Source organism: Stigmatopora nigra, chromosome 7 (genome assembly GCF_051989575.1).
Source record: "Stigmatopora nigra isolate UIUO_SnigA chromosome 7, RoL_Snig_1.1, whole genome shotgun sequence".
Taxonomy (NCBI): domain Eukaryota; kingdom Metazoa; phylum Chordata; class Actinopteri; order Syngnathiformes; family Syngnathidae; genus Stigmatopora; species Stigmatopora nigra.
In genome coordinates, this window is record NC_135514.1 from 12,469,950 (window position 1) to 12,496,499 (window position 26,550).

Here is a 26,550-nt window from a genome sequence, read left to right on the forward strand (position 1 = left end):
TTCTTATCATTTTTTTTCTAAATCACAAGTCCCTGTTGCTTCAAGTTTCAGGTCAAAAACCAGCAGGATTTTCTTCTACAAAAAGCGACGTCTCGGCAATGGGAATAAGCATATGTCGGAGGCACTGCAGCGTAGCTTGCCGAAAAACAGGGAATTAAAAGCGGCTCCCCCGGCCAAAGGGAAGGGGGTCATGGCGTAGATATACATTGAGCACACTCCAAGCGAGGCTAAAACGCCGACCCTTCTCCCCGCGGCTCTTGACTCGGTATGGTGGTGCTTTAAAAGAAAATTAAAGCAGCCAATGAGGAGAAAACGTTTGTTGGTGGAGAACAAACTGAGGATTTTACATGGAAAGAGGAAAAAATGCTTCTAGATTAGCAACACCAGGCATCTGTTGACGCTGGCAAGGCCCTTCACTTCTTCTACTGCTCGCCAACACATTAAATCCAGCCAGTGTGAATGTGCATGGATGTGTTTGTCGATGTGCAGAAGGGTTTTGTTAGACTCACTGAGATTCAACTCACATATCCTGCTTAAACTGGAAGGATGTGAGCCAAGCAACAAATGGGCCTCAAATGCTCTCACCCTGAGGTCTTGCCATGAGTGTTTCTTTTGGGGATCTTATGATGGGGTGAGTGTTTGAGGGGTTAGGGGGGTGGCTAGATTGGACTAGAGCAAGGGTGCCGGACTCGGGTTTGTTGGTTCGCGGGCCGATTTAATGTTGATTTGATTTGAAGTGGGCTGGACCATTTTAGATATAATTTTTGGATTTTTCTTTTTTGTAAATGGATTAAAAGAACTGAATATTCTGTTTTTTATAGATCTAGAACAGTGTTTATTTTAGCTTTTTTTTAAATACATTTTTAGATTTTACACAAAATAATTGGACTAAAAACAGAAAAAAATGATTAAAAAAATGACTATTATTGATTTAAAACGGGGGGAAATTAGGAAATGTAATACTCTTCATTTGAAAACTGAAAATATTTTTAAATATTTTTAGATTTTGCAAGATGATTTTTACCTAAAAACAGAAAAAAATCGTAGTAGCTCTGTCCACTCTTATTAGTTTTTCGTGTTTTAGAGCCCCTCTGACATTTTAGTATTTCCTAATACATTCCTATTTACTGTACTTTGTACTTTATACTTTTTACTTGAGTGATGAGTATGTTAATACTTTAGTCCTTTTTTCTGTTCATATTTCATATGTACTGTTAACGGATGCACTTTTTTATGTGTATCGTATCTTATCCTGACCCGGCCTATCTGTCAAATTTTTAAAGTCAATATGGCCCCCGGGCCCAAAAGTTTGCCCACCCCTGCTCTACAAAAACATGCATTAATCATCACTATAAAGAACTTGAAAAATATTGTCCATAAAAAACCTACCTTAAACACTTCACAGAACATAGTTATTAGAAATATGTGTCTGACTTAGCTACATTTTCGCACATCCTCAGCTCCCCCGCCGACCGCTCGCCACCAAGCGTGACCGGTCGCCTCCCGTAAGACCCCGACTACTCACTCCTGCCCCCCAGGAGGCAGGAGTCCTACTGTAGGTTGTTAACCCCCCCGCCTTATTGCACTGACACATCAATTACTGTTATTGAGGGTCGGGCTAATTTATTTATATACTGATTTCCCACAGGGCAAAAAGCGGGCGGGACTAATTGCAGCAGGTGGGTGTTTGCGCACTTCTCCATTTCATGCGTGCGTAGATGGAAAAACTATGTAGTATGTGTGTGAGGATTGGGGGGTGTTCTATGGGGGTGTGAGCTTAATTACTGAGCATGCTGAGTATGTCTTGCAAAACTAATAAACGTAGGGACATCCCATAGCACTGAGGGATGATGGGAAGATAGATTGGAGAGGGCATTAATGCATTCCAAACTTTATTGATCACTAAGCATGTTAGGGTAGATGCTTGAGCACTTTGCATTGATGTCAGCGTTGTTTATCTAAGCGTAGAGAGCTTTGCTAGATATATAGGAACAGTTGCCATCATGGCCAGATCACTTGATGTCAGCAAAATGAATATTGTACACCACAGGTGTCAAAGTGGCGGCCCGCGGGCCAAATCTGGCCCGCCGGATCATTTAGTGCGGCCCGGGAAAGTTAATTATGAGTGAATCAAATTAAATTGACCTAAAACTATGTTTATTTCAGGTTTTTTTTAATATATTTTTAGATTTTACAACCGATTTTTGAACTAAAAAGAGAAAATATTGATTAAAATTTTCTTTAATTGATTTAAAAGGGGAAATCAGGAAATTTAATATACATCTATACTCTTTATTTTAATTTGATCCTAAAATATAAAGTCACCACTCATGATTTACTTTCCCGGGCCACACAAAATGATGCGGCGGGCCAAATTTGGCCCCCGGGCTGCCACTTTGACACCTGTGCATTAGGATAAGAAAGTGTCTCCAAATTTCTGAAAGCATGTATAGTTGAAAATGAATCAGAGTGATAAAATGAACATGTTAAAAAAAACGTTTGCGGTTGCTCAACATTTTTTAAAACTGCTAACAGTGAGGAACTTTTGTTTTTAGAAAGAATCAGTGCAGATGATTTGTGGGCTAACCTTTTGCAGTGGCACTTAAACAAATGAGGTAGTGTCCACCAAAAAACTAAATAGGATGCAGATTTTGTATGGGTTTAATGTCCTACTAACTGATCCAGAATCTGTTAATAAAGAAAGTTCTATCTCTACTAGGCCACATTTGGGACACAAGGTGCTAAAAATGATGCAATTTTAAGCATAACTGCCATTGGGATGAATTTAAATCTACAGCGATACTATATTTCACTTAAGATTTGATCAATACTGCATTATCGGTAGAAAAACTCCAACTGTCTGATATGTCAATGAATGGAACACTTAAAGAAAAAATGATCACAAATCCCTTATGTAAATGCAAATCTAATCCATTTGAAATGGCAGCAAATGAACGACTGTTAAATTGACTGAATGTCATGTTGAAATAAACTCATTTAAATGGGAGGAAAAAACACTTTCTCCATTGGCACTGAAAGAGTTAACCATGACAAAAATCGTGAATGAAACTGCGATTTCCAGCCAAAAAAATTGATTTCCAATCCCCCCATCACAACCTGTTCAATCCCCAATGTAAAGTCACCCAAAACTAACCCAAAACAACCAAAAACATGCTAAACACAAACACCTTCCTCCAACCCATCCATAAAACCACTATATAAACCAATTAAACTCAAGTCTACTCATTCACTTCCCCATTCTGCCACACTTGAAAAAGACATCACTGACACCTATAGGACATAGTTACAACTACAACCACTAAAAAAACCAAACCAACTCTCCCTAAATAACATTTTTCAAATAAACACATCCTTCTAATATTCCCATATTTTTCTCCCCTTCCAACCCCCCTACAGGCATTACCCATCCCCTTGACCTCAACTTTGACCCCGGCCATCCACCCCCAGTCTCTGTGCGCCCTCTTTGTCCCAGTCGACCTTGTTGATCTGGAAAGGGACACCAAACCCAACTCCTCTGCGGTTGGTCGGGCGGTCATTCGTGTCACGTCGCCCAAAAAAAAAAGAAAAAAGACCACCCACCCCCCTTCTCATCTCTGTTATTTTGGTTCTGAGTAAACATCTTAACATGCACCACTCGTTGCACTCAACCCTGGCCCCGCGTTGTTGAATTTAACACGCACACACACAAAAAAACGCGCGTGTACACAGCACCCCCTTCCATAAACGCATGAAGCAAAACACCCCATTGGCTGATTTTATCAACTTACCTTTGCGCACCAGCATCAGGACCAAAGCAGCCAAGATGTTCCGCAACAGGGGGCAGCCCATGATGAGAGTTGTGATGGATTCCACGCACACCAAAAAAACACACGCGTCCTTCCTCGTGTGTGTGTGTGTTCGATTCCTTGTGTTTTTTGTTGATTTCAACAAAAAAAAATAAAAAAAATATTCCTGCTTTGGAAAATGTCAGGCAAAAACAAGCGTCCTCTACTCGCTGGACACCCGTTGGGTCCACTTGTCGTCTTTCCCGTGGCAAGATTTGGTATCAAAAAACATCAAAATGTCAACAACAAAAAGATGAATATTCCTCCAAAAGGGGGGAGTTTGGTTCGCCGTGTGGGAAAAACTTGGCGTTGGTGTTTTTTTTTTTGTGATTTTGATGGCGGATATCGTGGAAGTGAGTGTTGGTATGCAGCGAGCCTCGTCGGTCGCTTGTCAAGCCCGCAGCAGAGCACGCACGCCGGGCGCGCGCAACGAGGAAGCTCCGGTGTCTTGAGTGGCAGCTCCGTGGAGAGGGGCTCGACCAATGGGTGAGCCGATAGGAGGCGGGGCTTGTGTTCTCTTGCTTGGCCAATCGGGGGGCGTGCGTGAGATGTGCACGTCGTTGGAGTGCTGGTTTGGTGGTGGGGGGGTGCCGTGTGATTTATGGGAATGGGGGCGCTGCAGTGCTAACAGATCACAAGGGAAAGAGAGAAGGGGGGTTTTAGAGTGATTTTAGGGTCAGGTGGTCACAATGCAAAGGAAAGGTAGACTGGTCTAGGACAGGGGTCAGGAACCTTTTTTGATGGAAAATACATGATGTTTTTATATAAAAGTCTGTGAATTATTTTGACAACATTGTTATGTTGAGGCTAATCAATGGGAATATTGGATGTGATGCTCCTAATGGTGTCTTTGGTACTCGGCTCGCTCACCAGCGGTTACCAGATTTGACCTCAGAGCCATATGTGGGTCAAGAGCCATAGGTTTCCTACCCCTGTTCTAGAATAGTCATAGTATTGAGATCTTTACTAAAAGGAAAAACTGAGGTTCTAGCAAAGGCAAATGAGAAACAAATAGTTCATTTCAAGTGTGAGGTCATCAAAACTTGCACAATTTAGAGCAATGGTGTCAAACTGGAGGCCCGGGGGCCAAAAGTGGCCCGTCACATGATTTTGTGTGGCCCGGGAAAGTAAATCACGAGTGCCCACTTTGTTTTAGGATCAAATTAAAATGAAGAGTATAGATGTATGTTAAATTTTCTGATTTATTTCCCTTTTGAATCAAAAATTGTCAATTTTTAATCCATTTTTTCTGTTTTTATTTCAAAAATAATTTTGTAAAATCTAAATATATATATAAAAGAAAGCTAAAATAACATTGTTCTAGATCTATAAAAAAACTGAATATTCAGGTCTTTTAATCCAGTTCTTTTAATCCATTTATTTAAAAAAAATCTAAATATTCTATCTAAAATGGTCCGGCCCACATGAAATGAAGTTGACGTTAATGCGGCCCGCGAACCAACCCAATGTTTGACACCCTTGCTCTACAGACTCAAATCATTGAAAATACCTGATTGAAGGAAAATTGTAAAATGTGTATTTTATAGCAAATTTGTCAACATTCGCTCATTCCCTTCAAATGGATTGGACGTCCACTAGCGATAAACTCATTTGAAGGAAAGTTCATTGGCTGTCACCTTCCCACTTCTAATGGAATGGACATCTGCTAATGATAAACTCATTTCAATTCACTGTGGAATGATGAAAAGAGCTACATGATTAGATGGAGTATATCAGTACTATCGAGACGTGGATTTGAAAAATGAGATCCGAGTCGCCGTCATGAATGTCAATCAAAGCTTGGTCGCATGGGAAGTCAGCAGGCGAAACTAGAAAAGGGACTCTTGACAGCGCTTCCTTTGTTAAATGGACGGCTTTTCTGTCTCTTAATTCAAAGAAAATACATCAGTATGTCAATGGCGGACTAGAGGACTTATTATATAATTTTTTTTTTTTTTAACATAGACAATTGATTGACACTATTTGAGAGCTATCAGTTAACGATACGGAAGAATGAGGGCTGGAGATTTATGGGAATGTCTTGGAAATGAGACACTTGTGAGTTATCAGAAAATTGTAGACAGATTAGGGGATATGCTCGAAAAACTGGTGTGAAAGGTAAGGCCCAGGGGCTAAATCGGGGCCGTCCTGTGATTTTGTATGCCCGGGAAATGTAAATTATGTGGGTTGACAAGGTTTCTCACTCTGAAATAAAAAAAAAAAAAGTAAAAAAATAAGTAAAAAATAAAATAAAAATATTTAATAAATATTAATTAAATAAATAAATTTAAAAAAAAGATTTTAAACGAGTAGATTTACAGTTTTTTTCGATATAAAATTTCAAAAAGGTCTATTCACCCTTTGTTTTTTTTTTGGATTGGTTGACAAAAGTCAAAAATAAAATTAAGTGGATAAATTTGTAGTGTTTCAATTTCTACCAAAAAAAAATGGTGTATGTGAGGGTTATAAGAATGCACATTTTACTTTAGAAAGAACAGTATTTCCTCTTGTTTTTATCATGAAAATGAGTAAAAAAATAAGAATAGTTGCTTTTTAAAGACCAAAAAAAAAAAGACTGCACTACACTGTAGTCTCGCAATTCACAGTTACAATGGCCCTTTAATTGAAAACATAACTAATAAAGACTCTGGGACAAAAATGAGCTACCCATATTTGTTCCAGACAATTTTGGGGAATGCCTTTGTTGGTTTAATCCATTTTACAGTTACCAGAATTAACTCTGTATTTACACCAATTGCCAGGAATGTACAAGACAATTAAAAACATGCACCCTTTTGATTTTTTTTGAGTCTGTAACTATTTAAAAGACACAATTTGACACTTACTGGATTATTTCCCTTTCCACTCAAAGAATGTTAATCAATCACATAAAAAAATACCCAAATAAATATCATTGCCACATCTTCCTTTCCAAACACTTTCTGATTCGCCATTTTTCTGTTATGCTATTTCAAGAGCAAAGTTTCCAGATAAAAATATAAAAATGCGACAAAGCCACAGCATAAATTTCCATCTTCTTGCCCGAAGAAAACAAGACAATTATTGTGTGCAGTTCGACACTTTCCCGTGGCGGCAAACCCGCGGGAGCACTAAAAAAGGCACGCGGCGGGGGGTTTCAACTCGGCACCCGAATCTTCATTTTTTGGGTGACAACGTGTCAAAGGAGACAGAAAATTTCACAAAGGCGCTTTTTGTGCAGAAAACCCGACATAAAGCGAGTCTTGTTCCAGATGACGTGCCAATGGAGTCAAATGGAAGTGAACTGGGGGTCCCAAAAGGGGGCAATTTCCACCAAAAATTCAGACTTGTCCCATTTACAAAGTCATTTGTGCAAAAAACGCGGACTTTAATGGCTTTGTAATTGAGTAAAGTCGGAATATGAGGTTCCAAAATGCGTTTTATAAAGAGTTGAGGGTGAAAATTGAAAGGAAATTGTGATTTATTTTGAATTAATCGATCCTATGGCATGTTCAATTCCCCGTTTAGCTTTGTTCAATTACCCTGATGCTAAAAAAAATGGCTGGATCAAGGGTACGGCTTATATGCGCACAAATTAGACTTGACAGAATCTACAAGGTGATGAAATTCCATAGTGCAAGACAGTCAAATCCTTCAAAATAGTGAAAAAATAAACATATAAAGTGCTAAATAAAATTTATTTTAATGTCTATGAATGAAAAAAAATTACGTATCTTGCTTAAAACCGAGAACAAACTGACTTTGCTCATTCAGGTCGCCATTATCTTACCTAAGGATGACAAACTAGACCTCTACGGACACATTTTCTGGTTGTACTGCTCATTTGACATCCTTTTTTAATTTATCTACGAGAGAAATCGTAAAATTTAACGATTTTGGGGCAATTTTAAGGGTAAAGGTAATACGTGGGGGAGGCTTATATGCGAGAGAATATGTTAAAACAGAGCAAAAGATTGTTAATTGAGCTACATGCTATATATGGTTAACAAATTCTCAAGTATTTGGTGAAGTTTCTGCCACAATTCAAATTGAGGGGATTTGATATGATGAAATTAGTTAAAAATATAATTTAATAGAAAAGATTTGAATGTGTTTGCCAATTTTAAGGCTAAGACTTTTCAGGCATTTGAATGAAAACCGTTATTTAACAAAAAAAGTATCCAAAGTTGAACATGTTGACTTATATTTTCAATTGATAGACGTAACTATGGTTTTAGTTACTCCTCTAAACGCTAGGTGGCGCTGTACATTCATTATGAATTCATATTAAACAAGTTCATAGACCAAAATGATAATCTTTTATTTACTTCAAGATGCACTTTGCAATACAACTTGATTGGACGTCTTTCTCCGTCAAATCCAAAAAAATTCCAAAACTTTCAATGATCCAAAACAAATGCAAACCAATTAGGAAAAACCTTAATTTTTCCGTGTCTGGAACCAATCCCAATCTCTTCCAAGTCAACATATACTTTCATTAATTCCTCATTATTATGCCAAAATGGTGCTCTAAAGACTAATTGGAGCGTTAGTCTAATGGCGCCAACCTTTGAACGCTCCTATCTTTATTTCCATCTCTTTACCAAGAAAACTGATTACCAACACAATCACTTTTTGCCAATCTCATTGCCTTGCCACGTGTCACCGAACCTATGACCATCCATCATTTCTCTCAAGTGGAAAAAAAAAAACCGCTTCACCCGTTTACGGGTGGCAAGTCTGCATTTGCACTTAAATGCGCGGCGAGGCTATCGGCGTCGTCTCGGGCCGAACGCTCCGTCATCCGGACACCTTGAGCGCCTCGGATGGAATGACGATCATTTCACACCCAATTAATAAAGTAGAAAGCGGACCTCCACTTTTTTTTTTTTTTTAATGTCCGCCATCGGCACCCTCGTTGAGCCAAGACAAACACGTGAAGGACACCTTGCGCTGGCGAAATACGTTTTTAAAAAATAGTCATTTGTCCAAATAAGCTTCAATCACAGACTAACAGCCCCGTTAGTTATGACACTAAATCAGGAGTGTCTAAACCAGTGGTGGGCAAACTTTTAGGCCCAGGGGGCCGACACATTGTCTTTAAAAATTTGACAGATGGGCTGGGTCAGCACAAGATATGATACAAATAAAAAAGTACATCCGTTAAAAGTACATATGAAAAATAAACAGAAAAATAGGACGAAAGTATTAACATACTTATCACTCATCATTAAAGTCTAAAGTATAAAGTACAAAGTCAAGTAAAAAGGAATGTATTAAGAAATATTAAAATGTCATTTTTTTAAAAGATAGAGGGGCTGTAAAACACGAAAAACAAATAAGGTTTGACAGAACTACTGCCACTGGCAGAAGCGGAACGGAGCCATCTTGGGGATGTTCTCCCAGGGCCTTTGTGGGTTTTCACCAGGTACTCCAGTTTCCTCCCATAATCCTAAAAAAAGTGCATACTTGATTTTACACTAAATTGCCCTTAGGCACCCTCCTCATGCCTTGCGATTGGCTGGCCACCGATTCGGGGTCTTTAACCCGGATTCTGCTGTGATACGATCCAGCACCCCCTGCGACCCTTGAGAATAAAGCAGTTCAGAAAACAAAAAAAATGATGACATATAACCATTTCAAAGTAAAAATCTGAGGAAAACGAGGAAGAAAACTACTTAACGAAACTAATTCACCTTCAAATTGAAGACAAGAAATCCGCCATTTTGGGTCCGATTCTTAAACTTGGCTTTCAACAAACTCCTTCCAAAGCATTAGACAAATTCCTCCAGAACCAAAAGTAGACACGGGACAGATTGCAGCAATAGAGTAAGGTGGACACCTTGAGTGATTCTTCAAGCTTCCTAAAAAGGTCATTCATTGGCTGTGAACACCAGCAAAGCAGTCCTAACAGTCGTGGCGGAGGCTGCGGCGCCCTCATTGCAATCACCACGCCTCACAAGAGTCCCGCTGAGTGTGATTGAAGAAGAAAGAGTAGGGGGTCGCCGTTGGGTCTGGAAAAAGATGGTCTACGTCTGAATTCCATTATGGAGGCTCGTGGAAGCACGGCAACGTGGCCGATGAGGATGAAGATAGGAGAATAGTCGGCGAGGAAATTGTGGCCGGAGCGCCTCATCTCGTAGAAACATGGTGGACGAATCAGGCCGTGGGATTACGGATGGAAAATGATAAAATGCCAAGGACCACAAAAAAATGAAACTGCGTAAGATGCCGGCATTCCAAATAACTAAGCGAATTTTGTTCCAATTCCTTCAAGGCGACACCCCCACGTGGTCCACGGCACCCCCCAACGGCGAGACCGGACGTTTGGTCGCTGATCTTTTGGTCGCCGGTCAAATGTACTTATATATTGAACAGTACTTAGATATTAAAGACTACTTAGATATTAAAGACTACTTAGATATTAAAGAGTACTTAGACATTAAAGAGTACTTAGATATTAACCAGTACTTAGACATTAACCAGTACTTAGACATTAACCAGTACTTAGATATTAAACAGTACTTAGATATTAAACAGTACTTAGATATTAAACAGTACTTAGATATTAAACAGTACTTAGATATTAAACTCTCTCTCTCTTAGATATTAAACTCATGAATATAATTTTGGGAACTGGTTTCAATAGTAAACTCTCAGACACCATTTGGCCGGCGACCAAACGTCCGGGCGACCAAACGTCCGGGCGACCAAACGTCCGGGCGACCAAACGTCCGGGCGACCAAACGTCCGGGCGACCAAACGTCCGGGCGACCAAACGTCCGGGCGACCAAACGTCCGGGCGACCAAACGTCCGGGCGACCAAACGTCCGGGCGACCAAACGTCCGGGCGACCAAACGTCCGGGCGACCAAACGTCCGGGCGACCAAACGTCCGGGCGACCAAACGCTCGGCGACCAAACATCCGAGCAACCCCCCTGACGGCACGCTACGCTTTTTTGCCAACTAATTAAAAAAAAAAAGTCTTAATGATAGCGCGTCAATAGCCGTCGCCGCGCAATTTATCATGCGCGCACGCCATCGATCTGGGCGCAAACGAGCCGTAAAAAAGCAGAACTTTTGTGTCGGCGGCTAAACTTCCACGCTTTGTTATTATCAGGAGTGCTGTTGTGCGCATTACTGGCACTCAGCGAGCTACTTTGGCCACTGAGTCGTTAATCAATGGATGATTAATTATGGAGGATTATTGCATACCTGTCAACCTCGAACCATTTGTGATCTTACCAAATTTTGTTTTCGCCCTTACATATATGTATAAATACATGGAAAATCTTACCACTTTACTTTTTTGTAAAAAATCACGAACAACAAGTGAAAATGAAAGTAAACATAAACAAGGGAACAGGAAACGGAAATCACATGGTGAAAGTGTTACAAAACGAAATGTTTATCATGATCTTTTTTTTTTAGCCAATCAGAGGCGCCGGTACATATATCACTTGGCAGACATGCGTTTCCGGGAAGAAACAATGGCGGATGGTGAAAAATGGCTAGAAAGTGCCTTAATTTATTTTTTTTTCTCAAAATCACCGTTTAGCGTACCATTTTCATGTGTACAGCGTACCAATATAAAAATGGGCTTTCAGTTGTACCAATTACGGCGAGAACGTACCAGTTGACAGGTATGTTATTGAGCCGGCACTCATGTGGCTCCAAAATAAGAGTCAGTGGTGACTGAGTAAGGCGCAACGGCCTTTCCTGGTGACGCGTGATTGGACGAAAAACATGGACTCTCAAAATACAGCAATCCCTCGAATATTACAGGTAATTTAGACCAGACATGACAAAATGAACTCAATACAACTAAGAAGAAAGCCATGCTGCCTGTTTACTGGACGACCAAATTGGAAATCGTGGATCTCAAAAGCCATCACAATACCTTCCAGGACTTGGACTAAAACACCCATTAACTAGTTTTCGGGCGATTTCTATCAAATCGGAGAGGAACTATTTTCACTGTGAGGACAGTATTGAAACTATTTACATATATATACACATTATATGTAGATCTTTTGACATGCTTATACCTGAATAATTTTGCAATCTTATGTCGGACCATTTATGATTTCATTTGATTTTTTTTAAATAAATTGATTAAAAGAACTGGAACAAAAACCCTAACTATTCAATTTTCTTATAACTCTAAAACAATGTAAATTTGAGCTTTTTTTGTCTTAGTAAAGGAAAATCTCTTAATCATTATGTTCCTGATTAAAGTGGAAAACAGAAAATTTTATATATTTTTAGAATTTACAAAAGGATTTTTGAACTAAAAACACTGAAAAAAATGATTAAAAATTGACAATTATTGATTCAAAAGGGTGAAAATCAGGAAATAATATACATCTATACTCCTCATTTGAATTTGATCCTAAAACAGAAAGTGGACATCCATAATTTACTTACCCGGGCCACACAAAATGATGTAGCGGTCCAGATTTGGCCCCTGGGCCGCCACTTTGACACATGTACTTCAACCATTTACAATCACATTATAGCCAGATAAATTTCAAGAAATCCTCGACCAACTAATGATAATTTACAATCATAACTCATATGCAGCTCAATTTCCGCAATACCTTAATACTTCTATCACATTCCTAGTCAACAAAGTACCACCAACCAACTACCAGAATATTGAGACCTCAGCAATCAAACATCACATCTAGATCCATTTCCCCAGCTATACTTTGATAATTCTATCACTTCTTGCATCATCTTTCCAAGCACTGGTTTCCCTCTCCCCTTATCACGTTTCCTTTTGTCCTGCTGGGAATTGGGCGACCATCTCATTCTGGCCGCCATTGATTCGCTCGTTTGTTAGCACTGACGCAATCCTTGGACTTTGTCTGGTCATCTGGCCTATCTGAGTCTCCATCTTGTAATAAGTGAATTTCCGTGAAGTAGGGATTCCCTTCAAAAATGCTTAATTAGAATTTAACTTTAATTTCTTTAATTTTTTTTGTACATTTTAAAAAAAAAAAATTGTACTTTTTTTTAAATTTTTTTTGTACATTTGTCAAAAATATTTTTTGTACATTTTTTTTAATTTTTTTGTACATTTTTTAAAAATATTTTTTGTACATTTTTTTTTTTGTTTAATTTTTTTTTTTTAATTTTCTTGTATTTTTTTTCACCCTGTATACAGTACACCATATAGAATACGGGTAGATAGAGTGAAAATCATGTTATAACAAAAAAAAAACCTGTAAAATATGTTGTTTCAATGTACTTCCCAAAAACGTGAGGCCCGAAAAAACAATACTTTTTTCCATGACACTACGTTTGTTAATTTGTTTTTCGAGTATTCCGACAGAATCGTGAAAGGTTTGCAGCCTAATCAAGAGCGATAATCACTTTTGTCGGCGTGCATCAAGACGAAGGCGGCAGCTAATCAATACGCCAAAGAAAAGACCAAAAGGAGTAAAAAAAGAACTGTCTGCGAGGAAAGGTTTTCAACAAAAAAAAGGGGGATTATTTCACAATGAAAAAAGGGAGAAAAAACGTCAATAGGGCCGTTGAAATAATGTTAATGATAATAATAATCGTAATGATACGGTTGGTTGGGAAACGTTCCGCCGTTGATGCCACGGTATTCGTTTTTTTTTTTTTTTCCCGGGCAATTACTTCAAAACAAGGAAAAATCAAAGAGGGATTGTCAAAGGCTTTGACAATCACATATGCGCGCTAGTTAAAGGAATTGATTGCAAAGACGGAAGGGTTTTACATGGAGATGTCAATTTTTCAGGCTGATGAAATTATTGGAGATTTCTGTCAGTGGATTGAATAGAGTGGGGGGGGGGTGAGGTTGGGGTTTTTGGGGGTGTTTGGGGGGGTTGAGGTACATTTTATTATTAAGCAAAGCCAATTTTTTGTTTATTTATTCATTTTCTTCATTAGTGGTATAGGAAATTTGCAGTTGAAATAGGGAAGTACTTTAAGAAAGACATTTTTAATGGTGTCAGTTGTTACCGGTAAGAACTACAGTTATTGAAATTTTGAGTTAGCTAACTTCAGAAAATGAAATTTTAGCTTTTTTAATCAAAGAGTCGGATTCGGAATTAGGGGAAAAACTAAAAAGGTTGATTTTTTAAGTGCGTAGGAAAGGTTTAAACCCACGAACACGGTTTTAAGGTTGATCGATGGTCAACTGTCAGTGTCAAAGTGGCGGCCCGGGGGCCAAATCTGGCCCGCTTCATCATTTTGTGTGGTCCGGGAAAGTCAATCATGAGTGCCGACTTTCTGATTTAGCATCAAATTAAAATGAAGGGTAGAGATGAATATTAAATTTCCTGATTTTCCCCATTTTTAAATCAATAGTCATTTTTTAATCATTTTTTAGTTCAAAAATTATTTTGAAAATTCTAAAAATCTATTTTAAAAAAAGCTAAAATAAACATTGTTTCAGATCTATAAAAATGGAATATTCAGGGCCTTTAATCCAGTTCATTTAATCCATTTATTTTAAAAAAATCTAAATATTATATCTAAAATGGTCCAACCCACATGAAACTGAATTGATGTCAATACAGTAAAAAAATAAAAATTAACTATTTCCTCATTAATTTATTTATTAGCTATTTATTTATATCTACAATGTCCTCTTCTGTGTCTGTATTCTCACCCTCTTGCTACTATGACAGTGACATTTCCCAAATACATGAATAAAGTGATCTAATCTAATTTAGACCTCTATCATTACCCCATGGCAGTCAAAGAGTTAAACCACCCATCTTTCAATTGACTACAACCCTAATTTGCTTTTATAATCTGGGACAGGTCAAACGATAGAGTTTGAGACCCTCTTTGGCGGCACGCATATAATAATGTAGCTTTGTCGGCACAAAAAGAAGCGAAGGCAGCGTGTCGCTACCTTGTAAGTGCGCGAACTGGATAATACGCCGCGTGTCAAGACCTGGCGGAGCGGCACGTCATCCAAAAAAAAAAAAATTAAAAAAGCACAAAGAGCAGATGGAGAGAGAGAAAATTGCTTGTGTTGCCCGAACAATGGAGGCTGCCACCTTTGCTGTGTCTGATCTACACTACTCAATGCACCTTTTATCTCTTTTTTTTTACTTATACGGTGGGCTTTGTGTGAGGATGCAAATTTAGACAAGATGGCTTTTTGGGGGGGGGGGGTTATGGTTAATCGTACGACCTGTTGAGAAGTTTTCAAGGAAATTGGAGATTAGGATGCGTATTGTGGGGATTAAGAGTGGAATGTTATTCAGATTTTTAAGTTTTTTTGTATTGATTTGGCATGTTTTGACCTTTTTTGAGATTTTGAAAACAGATAAAAACACGAAATTTGAAATTAAAGGCAAGTTTTGGCTTGTTTTTTTAGTTTGGTTTGCAATATCACTGATTTTTTTGTATTATAAATGTTTGTTTTTGTAATAAAAAATATTCCTGAAGACAGATTAAGTAAGAATTTAGAAGACATTTTGTTTTTTGTGACTTTATGTATTGGTTGCCAATGACAACAATATACATCCAATTCATTTAAACTGAAAAAACTGGACGCTCATCTTGCTTTGATTTGCAATATCACATTTCTTTGTATTATAAATGTTTGTTTTTATAATATAACTACTCCTGAAAACAAAATACAAAATTTGGGATGACATTTTGTTTTCTGTGACTTAATGTAATGGTTGCCAATGACAACAATAGACGTCCAATTCATTTAAACTGAAAAAACTAACCACTGATCTTTTTTGATTCACAATATCACATTACTTTTTGTTATTATAAATGTTTGTTTTTGTAATATAACTACTCCTAAAAACCTTAAAAACATTTGTGATGACATTCTGGTTCCTATGACTTAATGTATTGGTTGCCAATGACAACAATAGACATCCAATTCATATAAACTTGAAAAAAAACAATCTAAGCTGTCAAATTCATTTTAAAAATACCATGAATTTAGCACAAATTTCAAGTTTCTTTCTTGTAAAATTATATCATTTCTAATACTCAAACATTTTACCAGTATCCACAAGTCTAAAAACGTTTTTTGGATAGATATCCAGGTTATTTTTAACAGGGAAGACCAATGTTCCCTCTAATTTTTTGGGGGGTAAATATAAAAAAAAATAAAAAAATACAAATAAAAAATGTGGATTTTATCTACTGCGCTTCAAATGATTGCTGCTGCGCAAAGAAGACGAGAACTGGCTATAAATTCTCATATTTCAGTGCCATTTAAGTCCAATCTAATAAATGTCAAATGAAATGAACAAAATGTCAAGTTAAATCAGTGTCCTGCAAAGGGTTAACATAATTAAAAAAAATCTCACTGTTCAGAATACAAAGTAAGCATGAGTATTTTTTCCCCTTTCAATAACATTTTTTTGGTTAGTATGCCCAGAAGACAAATAGAAATATTCCAATTTACCTGTTGAAAGACCTCCAGTTTGGATGTGGTTGCACTTGCGGCCCCCCCAGAGATGAACATCTGCTTCTGCATGGCCTCCCGGATATTTTGGCCAGCACCTTCGGCCATTTTGGCTCTGAAATGCCAAGCCTGTGGTGGATTGTCACAAGAAAAAAAAGAAAAAATAACTAAACTCATAAACTGAACTGCTAAAAGCATTTTTTGCTTCAACATAAATTATAAATCCTCAGAGACGGGTTAGGCATGGATCCCAATGGACAACTCTTTTCTTTTTACAGGCTTGTGAATTAAGATAAGATTACTTGTTAACTTGACAGCCACCAAACAAAAGCAGGATGCAAAATGCAAGCAAACTGATGAGACAAGGAAGCACACCTGAGGTTGGAACGATCTGATTGGTTGACTAGCTGCAACCAGGTGGAGATAATTAGCTAACATAGACATTGGTAGTGAAGTAGGGATTAACTAACAGAATGGAACTAGGAAAGAAAATACATAGATATTTAGCTAAAAGTTGGACATTTTTTTCCCTGAGTCCATAAAAAACAATGTTTTTAAATCATCTTAAAATAAGAACTTTACTTTTGTCTCCTTAAAATTTAAAAAATATCACTTTATCTTAAAACAAATCATTTTTATTGACATAATTCATGTCAAGAGAAAATATTTTAATGTTAAAACACAATAGAACTGTTGTCAATTATCTTATCAAGGTAAATATGGCTGTTTATTAAAATAATATAAGTTTTTTATCCTAAAATTTTCCATAGAAAGTCAAATTTAATCTATTTGTTGCTCAATATTTACAATAGAAACTTCCTTAAAGATTTAATGTCCTTAATTAGTTGCTTAGAATGAAGGTATTTTAGCTTATAATAAAAAAATACCTTATTTAAAATTCATGTTTAAAGTTTCTTGTCAAGAATTAATATATCAATTTCTCAGTTATATTAATCTTCATTTTCACTACAATTAGCTCCGCCTCCTGTCTTTCCCCTCAGAGCTACTGTGGCTAAAACCATGGTGTCAAAGTAGTGGCCCGGGGGCCAAATCTGGCCCGGGGGCCAAATCTGGCCCATCGTATCATTTTTTCCGGCCCGAGAAACTTCAGTTATTTTCAATGGATTTGATATACGAGTAAATTGACATACGAGCTCAGTCCCGGAAGGCTTTCAGCTCATATCTCAAGGTAAAACTGTACCAAAATAGACTTTTCTGCTCTACATTAGCTAAAAAAAATGAAATAAAATTAAAAAAATGCAAGTGATTAGTTCTAATACACGCGCTCATCTGGTTTTGGCCTCCTGCAAACTTTGCGTTTTCCCATCAGCGAGGACGCGGGCTGCCACCCCATCCCCGGGGCGAGGCGCCATCCCGGATTAATGGGCCTTGACCATCTCTCTCTTCTTTTTAGCCGCTTCCACGCTCACCCCGTGGCACTCATTCCCATGCAGGACACACTCCGGCGCCCCGGCTCTGTTCATTTCACGCCCTTCACTTTGCCAGGCCGCCAAAGCTCTCGCTTTCGTCCATTTTGTCTGTCTATGCGTCTGTCCCCCCCAGCGCACCTACTTTCAAACGTGACGTTTTTTTGTCCTTTCGGGATTTCTTTCTAGAAAATTCAACGTCAATATTTATTCTTCTCAGTAGCGTTGTATTCGGGCGAGAATTTTATGGGGTGTCGGAGCAGAAAACGCAGCGTACTTTTCGTCGGGTACTCCGACAAGTGTTCTATGCAAGATGTGGTTTGTTCTTTTTGGAGATTTCTGATTCTTTTTGGTTGGCAGAGATTGAAAACAACATGCATTCTCCTCTCGGAGAAGAAGCACATCAAGATAAAACCTTCATTAACTCACACAGCCACTTAACAAAAGACAAGCTGGAACAATTAGAAGAGTTGTGCTTTGTCTGAGTGGCCTAATTAGAACTTTATCTACATCTTTTGCTGCTTTATTTTTATATTTGGGTTTTAAGACCTCTGTGTTTTTTTTGTTTTCAAGTTAATCGGAATGATTTCCATCTTCTCATGGGAAGAAATGTCATTTTTGGACTAAAACTGGTTTAGGTCCATTGCTAGTATACTAAAGTTTAATTATATACAGTAGTTTACTGAACATACCAAAACAAGTACTGTAGTTTTTGGACTAAACGTAGTACCTGAGTATAAGTCGCACCAAAAATTAAGATATGGGAATTCTAGCAGGAGTACAAGTGGCTTTTTTGAGTCGACAATTTTTTTGTTTGCTCAGAAACCAAGAAAAAAATGTACGTAAAATAACGGATAGACAAAAACAAATTTCAGATAACTATAATTTTAACATAACAGGCAGATAGAAAAATATACAGCATTTTTAAGTGATTATTGCTTTTACAAATGTATGTCAATCAACAAAAATATGTTTTTTTTATTAATTACATTAGATTAGATAAGATAAAAACTTAATTTCAACCAAAATTCTGGAAATTTCCTGGTTGTAGTAGCAATACAGACACAGAAGACAATGTAGACCTAGTTAAAAAAACTGGAGCCACACATACCACACAGTCCCTTAAATACATTTTAAAAATCCACAAAATTATTCATATAAAATATTACCCCATGACAAACCCAAATCAAATCTCCAAATATTGTCCCGTGGACCACAATTGACCCCGAACCACAGCTTTGAGACCTTTGTAAAACTCAATTAATTGACCAAATCCAGAAAAATACAGTTATAGAAATCAGTCATTTAGTTTCCAACCTCAAACACATGATCACCAAACTATGAACAAACAAAACGTTATCCAAAAACCGACCCATTTTAACATTCAAACAACGGCTACTGTCAGATGCTAAATATTCATTTCTGGCTCTAAATGAGCTTGACTGATACAATACCAAAGTAATGTGTGTATCGATTGTGTCCACACAAGGGAGGCCCATATCTCTTCCCTGAATTCAGAAGAACAAATTTGTACTTCACCACATGAAAAGTGCCTGAGAAAACAGTGATAATATTCTGTCTACTGCCAAAGGTCCTGTGGATTACTAACAGACATACTTCTACTACTTTTATCTGTACTTCTGACTGGCCTAGAAATCTAAGTTGGAGTGATAAATTTCCTGGTGTCAGCGATGCTACATTTGACTGACTTTTGGGGCGGCAGTCTGGCAACCGGTTCAGAGTAAAATTAGAAAGGAAATAAAAATGACAATCCTTCATGTCAGCTGTAAAATCGGGTTTATCGTTGGAATAATTGCGGATTTTCAAGGGTATGCCAAAGTCAATATATAAATAAATGGAGTCAGAAATAGATTTTGGAGCATTTTTCTAACCCAGTTTTCTCCCGGTACTCCAGTTTCTTCCCACATTTCAAAGACATCCACGGTAGGCTGATTGGACACTCTAAATCAGGGGTGGGCAAACTTTTTGGCCCGGGGGGGGGGGGGGGGGGGGCACATTGATATATATATATATATATATATATATATATATATATATATATATATATATATATATATATATATATATATATATATATATATATATATATATATATACATACATACATATATATATATATATATATATATATATATATATATATATATATATATATATATATATATATATATATATATATATATATATATATATATATATATATATATATATATATATCCCATAATATTAACCTACCCAGCAAATTCCAGTTCTACTACTATCGTAAGATTCCTATGTTGACCTCTATGACCTTTGTCCTCGCCACCCAAAATTTCCTTTCACCTTACCAACATCGCCCGCAAGTTTAATAATAACATATTTCTCCATGTTTGCGTTATCCTGAACACAAACATCCCGCCCTTAAGAGACAACTACATAACAAACGCCCGTTCTGTGAAAAGTAGTCAACTACTCAAGTAAAAAAAAAAAAAAAAGTCATCTGATGGAGAGAATGACGTGAGTTTTTGCAGAAGCAAGTCCATCACGCAATGTTGGCTTTAATGAAGCATTCCCCAAGAAGCACCGGAGAGCACTAAAAGATATTCCGGGCGTAAATCAGCTCATAAAGTCCAAATATATTCATAGGCTTCGCTCAAATCATCGCCTCCCGGTTCCTTGCATCAGCGAGAAAAACTCCCCCGTCGTGCGTTTGTTTGGCAAATATACATAAACAAAAACAGGCTGCTTTTTATGCATGCACGAGGAAGCGCCGACGATACTCGGCGGAGCCCCCGACCCCGCCGAGGCCCGACAACGCAAATCACCATCATCATTGCGGCTTAACGTCCAAATCCTGCTGACGCCTTCATTTCCACAAATCGGGGTGGGGGTAGGGGTGCCTATTTTACCTCCAACCTGGATTTTAACCTCCCCCCCAACCCACTTTAACCTTCACCGCCTAACCAATCGTTTCAACTGCGTTGAATACAAACAATTTTATGTCTAATATTTGTTTGCGGAATCCAAAGCGGATCTCAACAATTTTGATTCATATTACCGTATTTTCAGGACTATAAGGCGCACTTCAAAGTCTTACATTTTCTACAAAATGCACAGGGCGCCTTATAATCCAGTGTGCTTTATATAAGAAAAAAAATTAAAATGTGTCATTCATTGAGGGTACGCCTTATAATCCAGTGCGCCTTATAGTCGTGAAAATACGGTAATAATAATGATAATAATAATAATCGGACATAGGGTTTGTTATCATCATTGACTCGACAAAAAGCCTAATTGTCATCATACACAGAAACTGCGTATGACGAAATTGGTAGTGTTTCTCCATAAAGTATGTTTTCCCGGTAAAAGACCCAAATAAGTGATAATTTCAGACTCGTAATTTGACATTCTGCCGTGAAGGATACATCATATCACCCCCCGAGTGGATCACTTACCTCTCACTGTCTTTCACTTACCTTCAGTCAGCCAGTAGGAGGCAGATCACCGCCTAAATGTCTTTTCATATTACCTCACCCTGAAATTATTACACAGAAGGGACGGTGTGTCGTGCTACCGCAAGTTTAGAGTCCTGATGGATGTCCTTAAGCCTATTTGCCTGTACTTTGTAAGACCCATAGAGGGCAGCCAAAGAGGACCGAAACAAAATATTTTTATCATGTTCAATATTAAAATAGAAAACAAAATATTTTACATATTTTTTTTTTTTAGATTTTACCAAATGCTATTTGAACTAAAAACACAAAATTGAATTACAAAATTGCAATTATTGATTTAAAAAGGGGAAAATTAGGAAACATAATATACTCTACTATAATATAATACTACAATATACTATAATCATTGGAATTTGATCCAAAAACAGAAAGTCCGCACTCATGATTGACTTACTCGGGCCACACAAAATGATGCGGCGGGCCAGATATGGCCCGCATGCCGCCACTTTGACACCCTTGCTCAAAATTGTCCCCAAAGTCAGCTGGGATCGGCTCCAGTTCCCCCACGACCCTAGCGAGGAAAAAGCAGTTCAGAAAATGAATGAAAAAACTAGAAATTGTCACTTAGGCTTTTAAGGTTAAAAGGTCACGTCTACTTTTGAACTTCTGAATTGCAGTTTTCATTTAAAGTGAACCTAAAAATAACCTGAATTTTGACCCAAATGTGCCATTTTCTCCGGGAAGGGGGGGGGGGGGCAATGGACGCCCCAATTTAAGACTCATTTATAGACCCGGGTTTCAATGACATCAGCACAAAAGCACGAGCGGCCCCCCTCCAGGGACAAGAAACCAATATCCGTTTTGCGGATTCGCGCCACCTTACGCGACCTTACAAATCACCAGACTGCCGGCATTCCGCTTTGGCCAACGTGCCGCGCGTCTAAAGGCGGCTAATCTGGACCATCCATTACGACGGCGAAGCCGGCTCGCTTCGGGCCGGAGGCCCATCACGCTGACGGATGCCGACGAAAGGAATGGAAAGGAGGGGGGCTCATATTATGAAAGTTGTTTGGAGTATTATGGGGATGGGTTTTAAAAAAATGCAGCCGGGCATGGGTGTCAGACTCGGGTTGGTTCGCGGGCCACATTAACGTCAATAATATTTAGATATTTTTTCATAAATGGAATAAAAGAAGTGGAATAAAAGCCCTGAATATTCAGTTTTTTATAGATCTAAAACAATGTTTATTTTAGCTTTTTTAAAATCTATTTTTAGATTTTACAAAATTATTTTTGAACTAAAAACACAGAAAAAAATGATTAAAAAATTACAATTATTGATTTAAAAGGGGGAAATCATGAAATTTAATATACATCTATACTCTTCATTTTAATTTGATCCTAAAACAGAAAGTCGCCACTCATGATTTACTTACCCGGGCCACACGAAATGATGTGGCGGGCCAGATTTGGCCCGCGGGCCGCCACTTTGACACATAACTCTAAAGTTAAGGTCAAAGTCAAAGCAAAAAGAAAATCTGAAAGTATGTGTATGAAAAATATCTATTGAAAAAAACAAAGATGCAAAAAAAATATGTATATTATTAAAAAAAAAGAAATGTTATATGAAAATGTCCATATTCTAAACTATAGGTGTATTCTGTATTTGGTAGAGTGGGTACTCATTTTCAGTATGACAAATATTTGATGACCTTTAGCGTCATTATGGTGACCCCTTTCTGACCTTTGACCCCAATTACTGCAAATTTTAACCACAAATTCTAACCACATCTTATATTTCAAATTAAAATAATAAATTGATATCCCTTTATTCAATCTTCAGTTATTTTGAATGTAAACATACCAAAAAAAAAACACTTAAACCTTTTGCTCTTTGGACAGGTGACCTAAATTCTCTAAAAAAACTCTTTGATTTGATATTTTAGAAAGAAAAATAAGAAGAATCATTATGCTGCTGGTGTCATCTTGTTTGTGTACGTGAGGAGAAACATGGCCGCTGGCACACATTTGAAAAGATAACACCTCAAGGCAATATTCCACATCAAATCTCTTTGGAATTGACTTGGATTTTGCACAAAAAGATATCCCAGGAAACAAAAGAACTCAAGGTGATGTTATAATGTTTGATGGCACTTTACATAATAGCACTTCTATTTTTTTGAGGAAATTCTAGAAAAGGCTGCAAAATCATGTTTAAAATGACAAAATAACATTTTAAATCCAAAAATATATTATGTAAAAATTCTTCTATTTTTGATAAATGTACAAATTTTTAAAATAAGATCAACAACATGTTTGTAAAATTTAAATATGTCCTTTTAAAATATATTCACTACCGTATTTTCACAACTATAAGGCGCACTGTATTATAAGGCGCACTGTCTATTTTGGAGAAAATGTAAGACTTTTAAGTGCGCCTTATAGTCATGAAAATACGGTAATTGCTATTGACTTCCAGGTATGAAGCACTTACTCATTACACAGTCACCTCTAGAGCCAGCCATTGTTGATGTTTTGGATTTTTTTGTATAAAATCTTGCAGTGGGGGAGGAGCTATATGATGGAAGATTTTGTAAACTAAGATGGCTGATCTGCATATTTAACAGTATTGTTTCAGTACAGGCGTTTGTGTTTTTTTAATATCCGACAGTGGTGGTTTTTCGTTTTTGGTTTTCTGTTTTTCCATATATAAGGCGCACTGGATTATAAGGCGCCCTGTCTATTTTGGAGAAAATTTCAGACTTTTAAGTGCGCCTTATAGTCGTGAAAATACGGTATTCAAAAGTCATTAGAGATTTTAGTTGTATGTAAATATATGCAAAGAAAAAAAACGACCTGCATGATGAGGATATGCCAAGACATTTTCTTTGATCAAATTTTCAAATAAAATACACTCATATGCAGTCAATTTGACTTGACAGTTTTGCCCCGGTTTGGATTGATATTCCTTCAGGCTAAAAAAGGACGCTTGGAAAATCCTCCTCCAATTTGCTTTTCTTCACCCAAAGTCAAAGCAAGGGATTTTCTCTTTGCCTTCGTGTCCAGACTTCAGCGAATCAAATCATTCTACAATATAAGTCCAAATATATACAAGGAATATAGATTGCTCTAAGCCACGTGTGTCAAAGTGGCGGCCCGGGAGCTAAATCTGGGCCACCGCATAATTTTGTGGGTCCGGGAAAGTGCCAACTTTCTGTTTTAGGATCAAATTCAAATGAAGAGTATAGATGTATATTACATTTCCTGATTTTCCCACTTCGAAAAATGTTTATCCACTTCTCATGTGGCCTAACCTACAAATTTGACTTAAGCAGGTTAATCCACAGGTGTCAAAGTGGCGGCCAGCGGGCCAATTCTGGCCCGTCACATCATTTTCTGTGGCCCGGAAAAGTCAATCATGAGTGGCGACCTTCTGTTTTAGGATCAAATTAAAATGAAAAGTATAAATATATATTATATTTCCTGATTTTCTCCCTTTTAAATATATAATTGTCATTTTTTAATCCATTTTTCCTGTGTTTTTAGTTCAAAAATCATTTAGTAAAATCTAAAAATATATTTTAAAAAAACCTAAAATAAACATTGTTTTAAATCTATAAAAAACTGAATATTCAGGGCTTTTAATCCAGTTCTTTTAATCCATTTATACAAAAAAATCTAAATATTATATCTAAAATGATCCGGCCCAAGTTGACGTTAAATCAGCCCGCCTGCTTTAGAGCATTCAAAATAGTATTTTAAATTTTTTTGCATTAACAAAAAAAAACTTGTTTGGCACTGAACTCGTAGCCCGAGTTTCGGTTATTTCCCGTAATTAAAACTAACGATAAGGCGATTGTGTCATTTTGTGGCGGTTCCTAAAAAAAACATGGCATATTGCACCGATTTATTTGGCTTGGTGACCACCAACACACCCATACAGATCCATTATGTTCAAGTAAAAAGCAGGCGAGCGAGTATTGACACACACAAGGTAGCAAAAGGGGCCCATCTAAATGCAAATGTTCCTATTCGTCCAATCAATAGGGAACACCTTCCTCCCGACATTCCCACCTTCATTATCTTCACATAACTCAACACACACACAATCATAATTATGACAAATTGGTAGTTTGGCTACTCTCTTGCAGTGTAAAATATGGTTGAGTAAAAAAAAAGCCAAAGGGAACAAAGAAGATGGCTGCAAGCTGAATTTTCATTTTCTACATGATGGATTGGAAAATGGGTGACAGTATACTGGACAATAGATGATGATGATGATGTCATGCATGGTTGTAAGAAGTAAATGGAAAAAAAATGAATTGAGATTTTTAGGTTGTTGTTTTTTTTACAATTTGTGAATGTCAGCTGTGGAAACTGCTGACTTTGCATTTTAGGGTTAGGGTTAGGGTGTTAGGGTGTTAGGGTGTTAGGGTGTTAGGGTGTTAGGGTGTTAGGGTGTTAGGGTCAGGGTGTTAGGGTGTTAGGGTGTTAGGGTGTTATGGTGTTAGGGTATTAATGTGTTAGGGTGTTAGGGTGTGTTTGAATACAAAATGGTTAGGGCTGGGGTTAGGGTGTGTTTGGGTTAGGGTTAGGATTAGGGTTAGGGTAAGGGTTAGGGTTAAGGTTAGGGTTATGGTTAGGGTGTGTTTAAATACAAAATGGTTAGGGTTAGGGTGTGTTTAAATACAAAATGGTTAGGGTTAGGATGTGTTTAAATACAAAATGGTTAGGGTTAGGGTGTGTTTGAATACAAAATGGTTAGGGTTTAGGGTTAGGGTTAGCGTTAGGGTGTGTTTAAATACAAAATGGTTAGGGTGTGTTTAAATACAAAATGGTTAGGGTTAGGGTTTAGGGTTAGGGTAAGGGTTAGGGTATGTTTAAATACTAAATGGTTAGGGTGTGTTTAAATACAAAATGGTTAGGGTTAGGGTCAGGGTTAGGGTAAGGGTTAGGGTATGTTTAAATACAAAATGGTTAGGGTTAGGGTCAGGGTTAGGGGGTTAGGGTTAGGATTACGGTTAGGGGGTTAGGCTTAGGGTTACAATTGAGTTGATGTTAATGCGGCCCCCAAACCAACCCAAGTCTGACACCGTTGGTGTTAATCCATTACTAAATTAAATTTTCTTTTTGGACCTCTGTGACCTTACAACCCAAAAATGTAACATTTCCCTCATTCGAGTTATACTTAACAAAAACAAGAACATAAAGACAAACACAATAGAGAAATAAAGACACAACTTGTCTTTTACGTGCTTGAGTTGACGTCGAAACTCAACAAGTCAAGTCATGAATTATTGATAAGCGAAGAAAAACTGTTGAATGACAGAATAATTGAACGATTGTGTCCCGCTGTCCGTGTTTCCACGGCAAGCATATTCAAATAGCTCCAAAGAAATTCACCAGATTGCCACCAACAGTGA

The 26,550-nt window shown here is 37.5% G+C and overlaps 1 protein-coding gene across 1 annotated transcript in view; it reads right to left on the bottom strand.

The window, feature by feature from the left end:
- Window positions 1–16,495, bottom strand: part of iglon5 (IgLON family member 5) — a 147,497-nt gene extending 131,002 nt beyond the window's left edge. Inside the window, exons 1-2 of the mRNA XM_077721482.1 lie at window positions 16,246–16,495; window positions 3,789–4,469 (exon numbers count right to left, since the gene is read on the bottom strand). Of these exons, the coding sequence (XP_077577608.1) occupies window positions 3,789–3,849 (61 nt within the window). The 5' untranslated portion in view covers window positions 3,850–4,469; window positions 16,246–16,495. The remainder of the gene's footprint in view (window positions 1–3,788; window positions 4,470–16,245) is intronic.
- Between the last annotated feature and the right edge of the window lie 10,055 nt (window positions 16,496–26,550).